This window comes from Sinocyclocheilus rhinocerous, unplaced genomic scaffold, assembly GCF_001515625.1.
Source record: "Sinocyclocheilus rhinocerous isolate Xijiao unplaced genomic scaffold, SAMN03320098_v1.1 scaffold2085, whole genome shotgun sequence".
Taxonomy (NCBI): domain Eukaryota; kingdom Metazoa; phylum Chordata; class Actinopteri; order Cypriniformes; family Cyprinidae; genus Sinocyclocheilus; species Sinocyclocheilus rhinocerous.
Window position 1 is genome coordinate 167010 of NW_015623685.1, and position 14557 is coordinate 181566.

At 36.2% G+C, this 14557-nt stretch overlaps 1 protein-coding gene across 1 annotated transcript; it reads right to left on the bottom strand.

Annotated features, from left to right (window-relative positions):
• Positions 1 to 11874: 11874 nt before the first annotated feature.
• On the bottom strand, positions 11875 to 13957 carry LOC107729538 (coiled-coil domain-containing protein 152-like). The gene is made up of 9 exons (XM_016540132.1): positions 13879 to 13957; positions 13708 to 13780; positions 13477 to 13582; positions 13153 to 13221; positions 12995 to 13059; positions 12792 to 12894; positions 12530 to 12657; positions 12268 to 12363; positions 11875 to 12154 (listed from the first exon to the last, which is right to left on the bottom strand). Exons 2-9 carry the CDS (start codon positions 13768 to 13770, stop codon positions 12029 to 12031), a joined length of 756 nt encoding a protein of 251 aa, XP_016395618.1. The 5' UTR covers positions 13771 to 13780; positions 13879 to 13957; the 3' UTR covers positions 11875 to 12028.
• Between the last annotated feature and the right edge of the window lie 600 nt (positions 13958 to 14557).

Here is a 14557-nt window from a genome sequence, read left to right on the forward strand (position 1 = left end):
CACGGTGATTATGAATAAAAATAAAATTGTAAAAGAACATGAATCAACACTAATGAACTGATTTAATTAGAAGTTAAGTCACCTTCAAATAGCAACCGATATATATCACTTCCTTTTCTTTGAAACCAATACATATTGCATCAATAGGAACAAAATTATAATAATATCAATTAAGTTCCAAGTGCCCAACCAAAGGGAATGCTAATCACTGTAATGGTGAGTTTAAAAAAAACACATTTTAGGAAAATCAACATCAATTTATGAAGTTAGCTTATGTGATGTTCTCTCAAATATTTCAGTTGTATTGACAATTCAACATTCAAGATGACTTTGGGAAACGAGTGAATGCAACTAGTGAAAGATAACTGCAGACATGGAGGAAATGAGTGAAAAGTCTATTAAGACTCTTTTTCTTTTCTTCTTCTTCTGTTGTTATGTTGCACATTAGCAACATATTAGTGCACTGCTGCCTCTCACTGGTTTATTAATGTCATTGGTTCCTTTGTGGCTACTTGAATATTTTAAGTAAGTGTCACTCAAAACAGTAAGTAAATTGTTTTATTTGCTTTGAAAGTAGCTGTAACTTAATAAAACCTAGTAAGTATAACAACTAAAGTAAAGATAACTAAATATATCTAAGTAAGGTAAACTATTGAATTTTACAGTGTATAGAGGAGTGTAGTTTAGCGGTGAGTGTAGTAGTTGGGCATGAGAATGTTTTATCGGCGTCGCGAATGAACAACGCGGTTGTTTTGTTTGTTAAGACGATCGAACTGGCGAACTTGTTAGTGGAAAGTGGTGTAGAGACTGGTGGTATTTTTACCTCAGTGTTACCTCTTTCTACGCCTTCAAAGAGAGTAACACTATCTAATGTGCCGCCATTTATTAAGAACAAGGTTCTAGTTGGTATGCTCTCTAGGTATGGAAAACTGGTCTCTTCAATAAAGATGATTCCAATCGGAAGCAAGTCTTCTTTGTTGAAACATGTGGTTTCTTTCAGACGTATGTTTATATGGTACTGAAAGATAACGTGGAGGAACTTGATTTGACTCTTAATTTTTGTCATGATGAATTTAATTATGTGATTTATGCCACAACAAATACAATGAAGTGTTTTGGCTGCGGTGAAAATGGACACCTTATTTGTGGTTGTACAAAAAGAGTGGAAAATGCAACTGCATCAATTGTTGCTTCAGAAAATGTAGCCGAAATGCAGAATGATATCGCTGCAGTTGTTGAGGAGATGCCGGGTCCAAGTAGGGCACCAGTTGTTGCAGAAACTGTGGAAAATAGTTCTGAGTTTCTGGAAGGAGAAATGGTTGAGAAAGACGGGATAGTTGCAACTGGGATAGAAAAGGTGAGAATTTATCCGAGATCAGAACAAACAGCAGGTGAATCAGGTGAATCAGAAGGTGGCAATAGTGAAGATGAGGTTATGATAAATCCAGAAGATGGAAGTTCTGTGTTGGGAGATGAAGGATGTTTTTTTAAAATCCCCCAAAAAAGAAAGTTGTTGGAATGCCATGCTGATAAACAAGCAAAAAGAACAGATGGTACTCATATGAGCCAGACCGACACAGAGAGCGAAAGTGACATTTCAGAGTGTAATGTCACTGCTAGTCTGCCCCAAAGTGGTTTTTCTAGCCGAACGTATAAGATATTATATTTTAGATATGTGAAAAAACGTCGGAAAAAGTCTCAATTGTTGAACTTCTTGTTAAGTCAAGCAAAAATGGTGATTTATGCTACAAGAAAATAAAAAATTGAGCAAAAAGTTTGTAGTAGTTTAGAAGCTGTTTTTGTAAAATTAGTCAAATCTAGATTTTGATTGATTATCATTATTATAGATTAATGCATGATCTTGTATCTTTTGAAGCAACTTGGTGTTTAAGTGGGATTCTTTGTGAAATTGTTGAAGAAGAGTTGTATTTTTCTTTTTAATCTCAATATTTAATTAGTGTTTGGCAATTTGTTGTATTGGTTTTTGGCATAAACTGTAATAAAAGGGGTTTTGAAAATCTAAAAAAATCTCTCTCTCTCTCTCTCTCGTGATCATCCACAGAGTTTATTTGTCACAGGTTTTACGCCGGACACCCAATCCTCTCATTTTCTTTAGGCGTTCTGTCTATCACTGATGTGGTGTGGGAAATACATGATTTTCTTAAGGACTCTGAGCATTTGTCTCATCTGTTCCAATCTCCTTGCTATTATAATGTTTACATAACCTGCATAACATAACCTGTATCACAGCCAACTTGACATCTGCTCATCAGAAGCCATGATAGATTTCATTTAGGTGAATAATTCATGTCTCTAACATTTCAGCAGTTGTTTAGCCACTTGAGTCAGCGAGAGTTTCTGCACTCCAGATGCCCTGCACATTATAAAAGTGAACATAATCTCAGAGCAGAACAGAGTAACAGTAATTTGTTGTTCCACCATGTCCAATGAAAGACAAAAATTGATTTGAACCATGATAGAGTTTCAGTAAGCCAGAGCCCCCTGGGTTTCTAAACAGCAGGATTTCAATGCTCTCTTTGAAAGCAGAAAACATGTAACAAAGGGAGCTTTAGGAACGACTCGCTCTCATGAGAACGTCTTATAAGAAACACGTTTCATAGCACAAACAAAACATACAGCAACAGAAACACAACTGTGCACACAAGGCCTGTTGATTACGGTGACCCCTTCACAGATGATGCTGCACTGCACAATGAAAAACAGCAGATAACATGCTTTTAACTGTCGAAGTAGTTTGTACAGTGCGGTGTCATATGCTGTAGTACAATTTATTCTACTAACCCTAACCTAACAGTCTACTAATACTTCAGTGAGTGTTACTGGAGCTGACATGTAGCTGCAAAGATTTTTATAGTTAGTAAAGGGTCTAAAGTGGGCTCTTTAGGGAGGTCGCATTTGTAGGCTACGTCATAACGAAGATCTTATTTTATAATATTAACAGTTGAACAATTTGACCATTATTCTTAGTGAAGCGTAAATTGTTGTAATATGCTTATGACTCACGAATGTAATGCTCAGTTAACTGAAATAAACCAGGCTTGATGACGTATGCAGCCTTTATATGCATTTATTTTTAAACTGTAGTACAAATGTGGTAAATCGGACGCATGACAACACTGATCACACCAAAAATAGTCACACTTTAGTTTGGGGACAAGTTCTCAGTATTAACTAACTATTAACTGTGACTTTACCCGCAATAAAGACCTAATTTGCTGTTTATTAATAGTTAGTAAGGTAGTTGTTAGGTTTAGGTATGGGGTTTAAGGATTAAGGGATCTAAAATATGCTCATGCAGAATAATACATAGGACATTAATATGTGCTTTACAAGTATAAATAAACTTAAAAATAAAGGTTCCAAAAGGGGCTTTTCACAGTGATGTCAACCAGGTTTGGTTCCCCATAGAATCAGTTTCAGTGAACAGTTCTTAAAAGATCAATTTTTTTCTTAGTGTGAAGAACATTTTAATAATCTAAAGAACCTTTCGTGGAATGAAAAGGTTCCATGGATGGCACGGTTCTTTGTAGAACCACTGATGCCAATAAAGAACCTTTATTTTTAAGAGTGTAGTTTTTATGGACTTGTTTCCAATAAAATAAACAAATAAAAACACTTAAATGGTCTTATCTTATCGGAGCTCTTGCTAACAGGTTTGACTCTTGGTCGTTCTCCGCGTTTCGCTCGTCTCTGTTATCTGTCGTTATGTATGTATGTATTTTTGAGAATAAGGCCATTACACAACCTGCTCATGTTAACATCTGTATATCACTGCCATCACAGTACTGTAGAGTTTGACTGGATGCAAGAAATGCCAAGTGTTTTCTCCTCCTTTTTATTATTTGCATGTAGCATTTTTTCTGTCCACCTTTGTTTTCATGGTGCACATGTTGTGAGCCACTAAACTACAGTATATACCATACAGTATGCCTGGTTGTGTGTTGTTCAACAATGCTTTAAACACTGAGCTTGTTACAGCGGGAAACACATGCTTATTTGTAGCTGACCTTTTCTTTCAGCCAAATCATTTGTTGCGTACAGTAAGACTTTAATCTTAGACTGAATCCTCTAATTCAATCAGAAACAGACTTTTCCAAGGCCAGGAAAGCCTGTGCAAATGCTAGCACGAGCAGAGATATGACTGGTGTCAGGACTGTGGTTTACACACTGTAATGCTCATCCTCGGCACATTCAGAGTTCACTACACTTTATTTGTGCTCATACCCTCGGTTTGCTCTCACATGATTTCCTGAACTGAATGGTGATCTTTGTGATGATGGACTAACAGAAGATTGTAGAGTAAACTCAATAAAAGAGACTTTAGCAACCAGTGTACAAACACAGCTCTTACAGACACATCGAACACATTAACTGATGCTACACTTCAGTCACACTTTATTTTAAGATCCAATTCTCACTATTAACAAACCATTAACTACGACTTTTGCCTCAATAAACACCTAATTTGCTGCTTAGTAATAGTTAGTACGGTAGTTGTTAAGTTTAGGTATTGGGTAGGATTAGGGATGTAGAATATGTTCAATGCACAATATGTGCTTTATAAGCACTAATAAACAGCCAATATGTTGATAATAGGCATGCTAATAAGCAACTAGTTAATAGTGAGAATTGCTCCCTAAACTGAAGTGTTACCGAAATTAAAGTAAAAACATAGTAGCAAAGTTTTACAGACTGAGTTTGAATTTACAATAAATGCATATTCCATTAACTGAAATACTGTTACCAAATGACTAAACTCAGGTAACACTTTATTTCGATTGTCCAATTTAGACATTCTATAACCTATAAGTAACTTCATGTCAGCTAACACTCATTTCAGTATAAGTAGACCGTCTGCTTAATATCTGCTCACACTTTACACTTTATTCTATTGATTACAAGTAACTTTGCAACTACTGTACATGTCAACTTACTCTACTAACCCTAACAGTCTACTACTAATAGCCTAACAAGAGTTAGTTGACATGCAATTGCAAAAAAAATGTAAAGTAAAAAACAAAACAAAACTGTCAACCACAACACAATGCAATGCTTGATCCAAAATATATAAACACGTGTGAAAAAACCCATTCATTCTTATTAACACAGTACATCTGAGCCAGACTTTTCTTAGAATGTATGCACAAAACTATTCAACCAGTTAACTCGCTGTTAGGTTCAAAGCTGAATGCATCAGTCAAGCGAATGCTCGGCGTGTGAACTGGAGGTGATGTGTTTGTTTGGCTGAGGCTACACACGGCGCTCAGGTGAGAGCGGAGCTCATAAACACGACTGATATCCATCAGCACTGCATCTTCAGTGAGGCTCTGCACGCACACCTGAGGGCACAGACGGGAGAGTTCGGCATCTCTCTGAATTCTGGATCAAATGAGCAATGCTAACAGAGCTGAAAGTCCAGCATCATAACCGTTACTCATATGAGGGTTAATGTGTCACACATGAATGATTCCTCAAATCAGGTGATCTTGAGGATAGCTTTTTTTTATGGAAACCAATTTTCGTTACAGAGTAAAATTAGAAATTACAAATTTCTGACTTTCCTTCTCACAATTTTGAGAAATATGTCAGAATTGCAAGATATAAACTCAGACATCTGAATTTTTCTCTGAATTTACATCTCATAATTCTCTTTTTTTATCACCACAGAAAAAAGGTACTTGCAATTTTTTTCTCTCACAATTCTTTCTTTTCTTCTCAAAATTGCAAGTTCATATCTTACAATCCTGATTTTATATCTCGCAATTCTGACTTTTTTATTTTATTTTATTTTTTTAGAATAGCTAAAAGTCAGAATTGTGATTTCACGGCAGAAACACACTTTTATCATTTTTGCTTCACTACAGTATGTGATCAGATGCTGGAGCAGAAAGCCCACAGACTCACACTGAAGGAGGAACCCAAGACACATCTACAGACCTGGGGCCACATTTATAAAGCGTGCGCATGCATATTTGAGAAATGATCGTAAGATCACATTTAGGATGGTTTCTGCGCAACATTTTATAAATGAGGCCCAAGAAGACACAGAGAATCATCTAGAGACACTGACAGGTGAGTTCTTACTTATTATATAAATAATAAGTGTTTTGGATTGACACTGATTGATTGTAAGAGTCTGAATAATGACGCTGAGGTCGGAGGGATCCTTTCTTTGAGCCTTCTGGCAAGGTTCTCTCAAAGTTATGAACAAATGTTTTTCCAGTAAAGAGAATAGAATGTTCCCTTACAGTTATCTGGTCTTTAATAATGTTTTAGAAACGTTAGCACAAAAAAAACATCATTCGTGTATTATTCAGGGAGTGTTTTTTCTGAAATGTTTTAGTTGGACTTTCGTCTAATGTTTTTTAAATCTTACTACTACAGAACATTCAGAGAACAATCAAAAGTAACGTTTCCATAATGTTGAATAAAATGTAACGATCTGTTAATGTTCACATAACCCAGAAAAAAAGTGTTTAAAACGTTTTAAAAACGGGATGTTTTGAATGTGAAGAGAAATAACTTTTTCATTGCTTAATGTAGCAAAATGTTTTAGAACATATTTTTGTCAGCTGTGAAGTTAAGCATGAAACAAACATTAGAAGATTTTCTGACCAGCAAGTGTTTTTATCTGAGGTAAACAACATGAGTCAATCAATACAAATGGCTACCAAAAACAGAAGTGTGTCTTAACTTGAAATTCACCAACAGACGTTTAGCTATCGAAACCCCAGAACTTCATGCAGGGTTATTTCACCAAAACCACGAAGGGATTTGATATGCTTTACATTTCTCCAGGGAAACAATGAGCCACACTGTCTGCAGTTTTCAATCCTTCATCAAGGGGACATAAAATACTGGACATAAATTCACAGCCAGTAGGAGATATTTATGGCAGGCACATTTTCCCAATTCACTCGCCATTAGCAGATTAGCAAAAAGTTTATTTTGGCACTCTGGTGATAAGACTTCGACAAGATTGTATTACACTGTAGACAGTGTTTCCATTGGTCTTCAGCACTCACGAATCCCAGAGCATGTCAGAGACGGATTAAAAATGCAATTTAGAGGATTGTAACGGCGTTGTGAGATTACGCTCAAATCCATTGCACGTATTGTAATCCTACATATATGAGCAGGTAATGAAGGTGGCAGAGGTCAAAACGACCCACAAACATCGGAAGAAAGCCGCGCAAAACATCGCTGACCAGAGAGACAGATATACTTAAACAAACATCAACTCACTGCGTCAACAGCAAAAGATCCTTGAAAGACCCTAGTGCACAGCTAACAGGGAACGTTCCCACAACTTTCACTAACATTTGATAAAAGTTATATAAATGTTAGGACAAAACGTTCTTAAAGTAATGTTTACCATTCTTATAACTTTAAATAATTAAAATATGTTCTCTGCTAAGAGGTTAACATTCTCTGAATGATGTTATTTGTACTTGATGAACATTCTCATAATGTTGAGAGAAAACATTCTGAGAACAATATTTTCAGAATGTCCTTATGATGTTATCAATGCTTGACATTTTTGTAACTTTTAAATAATTTTCTAATAACAACAAGAAAACAGGAACTTTTACAGTTCATAGGATAACAAAAATACATAAAATCAAACGACATTGTATCTGGGTGAAAATAAAGTTAGTAGAATGTTGTAAGAAACGCTTTTGTAACCTTTAAATAACAACAAGAAAACTGGACATTTCAACATTTTAAAACGTTTCAAAACAATGTTCCCACAATGTTTTTATAACCTAAATATGTTACATGGGTATACAGCTGGATATTAAAGATACACTGTCAAAAATTGTCTTTGATTTTGCTTTTGACAAAATTTTGCAAATAACACATTAATTTAAAAATAAATGTTTTCTTGTAAAATAATTACTAAAATCTTCTATTTACAACTTATATCCAAAAATTACGGTTTATGCATAGAGTAGCCTGCATCAAACATCAAATATCAATATCAAAGATACTGAGAAAAGCTGACAATTGTTTTGATTTGTTTTTTGAATAGTTTTTGGTTTTGACCTGTAAGGTGTTTTTTTTTTTATTTGTCTTTCCTGCACTTCCACTGTATTTCACTGTCAGACTTTCACTAACCTGCAGAAAGCAGCAATGAGACACGATCAGCAAGTACACACACGCAGCTCCTCTGCTTAATCTAATCAAGTGCGATGGCTAGCTCGATTAATAAAGCCAGCTATTGACTTCTAATTGGCGCCGCTTGGCTCTGCTAATTTCCTGGGACGAAATTACACTAATGCAGTTGGCTTGATGGAGTACTTATAGGCAGCTCCCACGAGAGACGCCATCTGAGCCAGAGAGAGAGAGAGAGGATGTTCAGCCCGATAAAGATCGCAGCCTAGTTGTTTCATCACAGACCATTTTCTAATCAGTTCCCTGTTGGCCTGGAGGAAATGTCATCCCGCGGTATAGCTTACAGCGCAGGGTCCCGGACACGGCCGTGTGGTAACACTAGCCACCTGTCTGCACGCTAATGAATTCTCCCCAAACCGTTCACCTCTGCGGTCTGAGCTCCGCATCCGGGGCTGATCTCATTATCCCAACGAGAAACGCTTGCGTCTGCGTCTGGGGCCTCATTTATAAAATGTTGCATAGAAACCATCCTGAATTTGATCTTACGATCATCTCTCAAATATGCGTACGTGTGATTCATAGACTGAACGTACGCACAGAAAACACACGTATGCCGCTCTTTCAGATCTATGGATCGCAAATGATCTTGAACTTGCGTGCAGCTGAATGGTTTCAGCTCTCTGCCTTGTAAACGACTCCTAATTAATGTCATTAAAGGGGTCATATGATGCTGCTAAAAAGAACATTATTTTGTGTATTTGGTGTAATGAAATGTGTTTATGCGGTTTAAGGTTCAAAAAACACATTATTGTCCACATACTGTACATTATTGTTTCTCCTCTATGCCCCGCCTTTCTGAAACGCGTCGTAACAAAATAGTTTAGCTTTCACAACGAAGCACACAGCATCTTCACGACATGGCGGCGGCGGCAGCAACAATACTACAGCGAGAATAAAAGTTACGCCTTCTTTCTTTGCGTGAACATTTGGGCGGCGTTATGCAAATCTTCCCACATAGTGATGTAGATATGTGGGGGTGTGTTAGAACGAGCCGTTTTAGGTAGGTGTGGCTAACTCTTAACTTTTATAAAGAATATCTCTTTGGATTTGAGACTTTAGTGTTTGCAACTTTACAGATCTTCTTTATGCACCAAGAGCTTGTAACACTCCAAAGAGAAAGGAACAATTGAAATAGCATCATATGACCACTTTAAAGAAGTCCACTTATTTTGAAGTGCTGACTAACAGATTAAAGCACATGTAAAGTACCTGATTATCATTGTAACTGTGGTGTGTTATTCAACATTTCATGAGTCCTGGAATTGAGTGGGTTGACTGATTTTTATATGAATTTAAACTATAATTAATTTTTATTTATTTACAATAAAAATGCAATTAAGTGTCCAAAAACATTACACACAGTTCACACTATAGTATATTATTTCTGTAAGAAGTACTCTATGATAAAATGTCTATGATAAAAAAAAAAAAAACTTCTTTTATAGTGAGGATATTCTCAATATATTCAATGTAGCTTGTAAACAATTAATTGGCAATATTAATATTGTCTTCCAAAACCGTTTCTAATCACATGACATTTCGCAAAGTCTTATGAGAAGACATTATTTACAGTCTTTATTTAAAAGAAATGAAATCAGAAAAACAAAATAATGACTGATTTTTTCCCTCCATAATAGTGTTAAAATATTGATCTTAAACAATGAAATACAGACAAAGAGTAAGTTACTTCAGTTTGAACAGTTTGGCCAGAAAGACTTTTGTGATGTCACTTCCTCAAGTATGATTTTTTTAATGTATGTGAGTGTGTGTGTGTGTGTGTGTCTGTGTGTGCGCGTGAGTGTGTGTGTGTGTGTGTGTGTACAGACGTGTGTGTGACCTGGATCACAAGAGTAAGTTGGTCTCATCCTGTGTTAAGATCCGATATTAAAGGAAGGATTTGGTGTTTCTGATATGACGGATTAGAAGAGAGCCTGTCTTCGTGGATTAGTGAGCGTGATAAGACGCAAACACCCCATCATTCCTCCAACTGATTCAGATTTCAGAAATAAAAACAACTCGTGCATGAAAACAGCACCAAACCACACTATAGCTTTATGATGAGATTTGTGATGTTCACTGGTTATTGCTCACATTTTCACTGTAGCTTGGGTCTGTCTGCCACTTCTACACTAATAAAGGAGTTAATCTGGTTAAAGCATGAGTTAACTCCACTCCCAAAAACAAGGGAAGAAAGAGTGAAATAAAAAAGTGTGATTGACTGTACTTTGCATTTAACTACAGTACAGTTCATCAATTCTAACTCCTAGTTTTTTTTCTTTTTTCATTTTATTGTCATTTGTGCTTTTTTCCTTATTATTTGAATTTATATTATTGTCTTTGTCAGATGTGTTTTACATTTTGCACTGTAAGAATCAGATGAAAATTCAGATTTTTTTAAAGTTGCAAATAAAGATTCTTAGAATATGTTTTACAAGAAAATATCCTATTCACATTTTTGCTTCAGGTTTTTCCTCAGCTGCTGAATCTGTTGAGGATGTGTGTGTGACTCCAGCAGCAGGTGTCACTGTGCGCTCCTGCAGCGAGCGAGGCTCCTGTCAGTGTTTCTGAGCTCTGACAGTCAAAGCCTTCAGCAGCAGCCAGAAAACACCAATCGCTCGCCCACGAATGAGTAAATAACGCAGCTCATCAAATATTCATCCATTCACTTATTTCACTTATGATCCGAATCCAGTCGTTTTATTAGGAAATGTACAGTAGGCCTACGATATTTTCACCGACATTCATTTATTGATACCAGAGAGAGAAAGAGAGTATTATTTGGTTATTTGTAGCATGATGCATTGCGTTATTATGTGTCTGTAACCGGATGAACGGTGTTTATCCGTGTATTCGTGTGAACGCCGGTCCGGTTCTTTCATTCGCGACAGGCAAACCTGATCTGAACCTGACCACACTCCACTTCCCGCTGTCCAACAATGATTGTTAACCATGTCACCCGATCAGGAAGTGTGTGTGTGTGTGTGTGTGTGTGTGTGAGACTGTGTGTGTGTGAACTAAAACTATTAAAAGCATTTTTGTTAATTGAAATAAATCTGATAAAAAGTACAGTTGCCAAATTTGCATTTTTTAAAAAATCTAACAAGTATTTAAATAATCTAAAACTGAACTAAAGCTGAAAAAAAATCAATTTTTACACAAATTAAATTAAAAGGAAAACTGAAAAAATAAAAGCTTATTTAAAATATTGATAAAAAACTATATTTTACTAAATTATATGTTACTAAAATAGCACTGATAATGTTGCATGCAATAATGTCTGCATGGAATAAATTATTTTAAATACATTGTTGTAACTGTTAAGCTGCTGAGTGATTTAAACTGTACTTTAACAGTAATTAATTTCAGTAGTCCAATTCTCTGAATGAACCAGCATTTTCCTAGTATTTGATGTCATGAGAGTGTATTGTGAGCATGTGCATGTGTGTGTTACTGAAGAAGGCACCGAATTACCAGCCGTCTCTATTGATGAGATTACAAGCTTTATCTGGAAAACGGCGGTTGTGTTTACAGGTGTCCCGAACCAATGCAAAAGCACTCGAGCCGTAATCTCCTGGAAGTCCATGTCACCTGCTATATCCTTCCCTTCTGAATGACCTCTCATATAGCAATGTCTTCACAGTTATATGTTCATAAATGTTTATTTATTATAGTGGAAAGGCAATAAACACGTATATTGAAATTAAGAACACAACAGAACGTAACTGAAAAATATTTAGAACATATTCTGAGGGAAATGTGTTTTAAAATAAATACAACTGTCAAAGAGTTGGATGAAGGCCCTCACGTATCAATGGTCAGATCAAAATAAGTCTCAGTTTTTCCTCCTCTTCAGACGAGAGTCCATCAATCCCTGAAGGCTCTGCTGTTCCAGCTCTCTCACCCTCTGACGCAGAACCTCAATCTCTTTGTTTTTCTCCTCCTGAATGAACTGGAGCTTCTGGAGACACAAACAGACTGATTCGATATAGAGAAAGAAATAAAGGTGTGATCAGAAACCTTGCTTTCCTCAATGCCATGAGGTGTTTTGATGAATGCCGCTGTATGACGCACTCTTTTAAAGATATTCTGTGGATGAGGACCAGATGCTTGTGTCTGTGGCTGACTCTTTGTGGACATGCTCTGGGCCCTTGCAAGCTTAGCACCAAACTGCAAAGGAAAAAGTAATTTTACAGCCGTAAAACTGTGCAAAACAAATATAAAATGAACAGTTTTAAGAAAAATACTAAATGTTTTTACCTAACTTTTAGTTTATTGAAAGTTATTACATTTCAATTTATTTACAAAACAACTAGGTTAACAAATTAAATTCTACCTCCATTTGAAGTTTAATGATTTGGCTTTGCATTTCTTTCTCCTTCTCTCTCATCTGCCTTCTCATCTCCTCCAAAGCGCATTCATTTCTCTCATGAGCCACTTTCAGTTCATTATCTTTAGCATCCACTTTGAAAACAAAATGGAAATGTTTTCTTTTTAAATGTGTAATACTGCAAAATGTTTAACAGCATCTGATGGCTGTCTCATCTGTTTTATTCCTGTTGATAAGGGTGGTAAAAAGTGTTGTGATTTTCCCTCACATTTCATTTTTGTTTCTTTATCACAGTCTTCTAACTCCCTCTGGTGTTGATCTTGTAGGGCTTTCATCTCAGCTGCCATCCTCTGAAGCCGAGTATTGCTTTCCTAGAACCACACAGGGGCAGAATCGAGCACAGACACTCAAAACTCCCTACATTTTATGCTTATGCCATCAGTACTATATCTGAATACATTCCAATTCTACCTTTAATTGATCTTCGTTTTCTTTCTTCATCTGAAGAGCTGCATTTTTCAGCCTTTCATTTTCAACTAGATAGAGTTGTGATTATTTGTGAATATTTGTTTTTTGGATAGGGAATTAAATTATATTAAGTGAAGAGTTCGGGTTAATAATTGCTCTACCTCTGAGGTCGCACTGTTGATGTAAGGTTTGTTGTAGACCTTTGACAGTTTCCAAAAGCCCATCTCTCTCTGTGAAGAAAATAAAGCCATGTCGAAGAAACAGCATTATTATACTGTATACTGCAACAATCAACGAATAACTTTTCTTAACTTTCTCAGTACAAAATACTTTCAAGTATGGGAATAGAAATATAAAACCTAAACACAAAATTTGTAAAGCTTCAACATTTCTGCAATAACACCGCTAGATAGCAGCCGAGATTAGTCTGGCCCACTTCTGTGGTAAATACCTCGTTTGTTTGTTTTACCTCATAATTGTCTTACCTTCAATTAACTGTTTCTCCTTGTTCTGTGCGATTTTTAGACGTCTGCTAGTCTCGTCCAGCTGTATTTCAAGAGTATTATTTTCCCCTTTCATCTCCGTAATTTTCTTAATCATACAAAACAGTAATTTACCTCAGAATATTAGCGAACTCACGGAGCTTTTGTAAAAACACTACTACGTTCTTCACATGGCTTATTTTAAAATCTTAAATATACATTTAAAGACCTTACATGCTCCAGTTGGATGAAATCTTTGACGAGTTTAGTCAAGTCGACGGCAGTGAGCTTTTTCATGTTGACCAGTCTAATAGGTAACAAATGATAAATATCTGACGCTTTCTCGCTTTTAAGATAAATATAGTAAACAATGTATGTTAAACAATTTTCTCAACATATATTCACGGTATGCTTGTCTCCAAGATTAACAACTGGAAAGGAGCACGTGGGAAACCAGATTGTTGGAAAATCCTTGCAGTTCATTTCTTCGAAATATCAATCACGTGATCCCTGGAGGTATTATAACGGGAGTGGTAGGTGTCAGAGTGCAAAACCAGTATTTCTGAGTTCATTGCTGCCATTTATTTAGAGATACCTCGTATGTACTGTACACATTATAGTCACATTATAGTTTAAAAACATGAACCAAGGCTAAAACATAGCAATGAGTAGACAACCCTGCTGACAATAAAAAAAGTTGCTGTTGTTTTAGATGGTTTTACAGCCTGGCATAGCCAGTGTTTAACAGGAATCCTGTCTGTCTAGAAAGTGGCCCAAAACCACTTAAAGACCAATGTGAGAGTCCAGTAGTGTGTGTGTGTGTGTGTGTGTGTGTGTGTTTCTTTTGTCCGCGTCTGCTCTCATTAGGCCGCAGCGGTTCTGTCATTCAGTCCAAGCAGCTGCTGGACGCACTTTCCTTTTTTTCCATGGTGGACCAAACAAGCCTTTAAAATATACTGCAATATTATTTAGCACAATACAGTTTTACCTAACAACTTCAAGACATATTTTGGACTCTAATTTCTGGGTCATTCTTCATTTGCAGTGGCAAGTAGTGTACTTCGCAACAGTTGAAATAAACTTT

Coding starts and splice junctions, on each gene's coding strand:
- LOC107729538 (XM_016540132.1), bottom strand. CDS start 13,770: ATGAAAAAGCTCACTGCCGTCGACTTGACTAAACTCGTCAAAGATTTC. Junction 13,583..13,707: donor ATTTCATCCAACTGGAGCAT/GTAAGGTCTTTA, acceptor TGTATGATTAAG/AAAATTACGGAGATGAAAGG. Junction 13,060..13,152: donor TCAACAGTGCGACCTCAGAG/GTAGAGCAATTA, acceptor AACTCTATCTAG/TTGAAAATGAAAGGCTGAAA.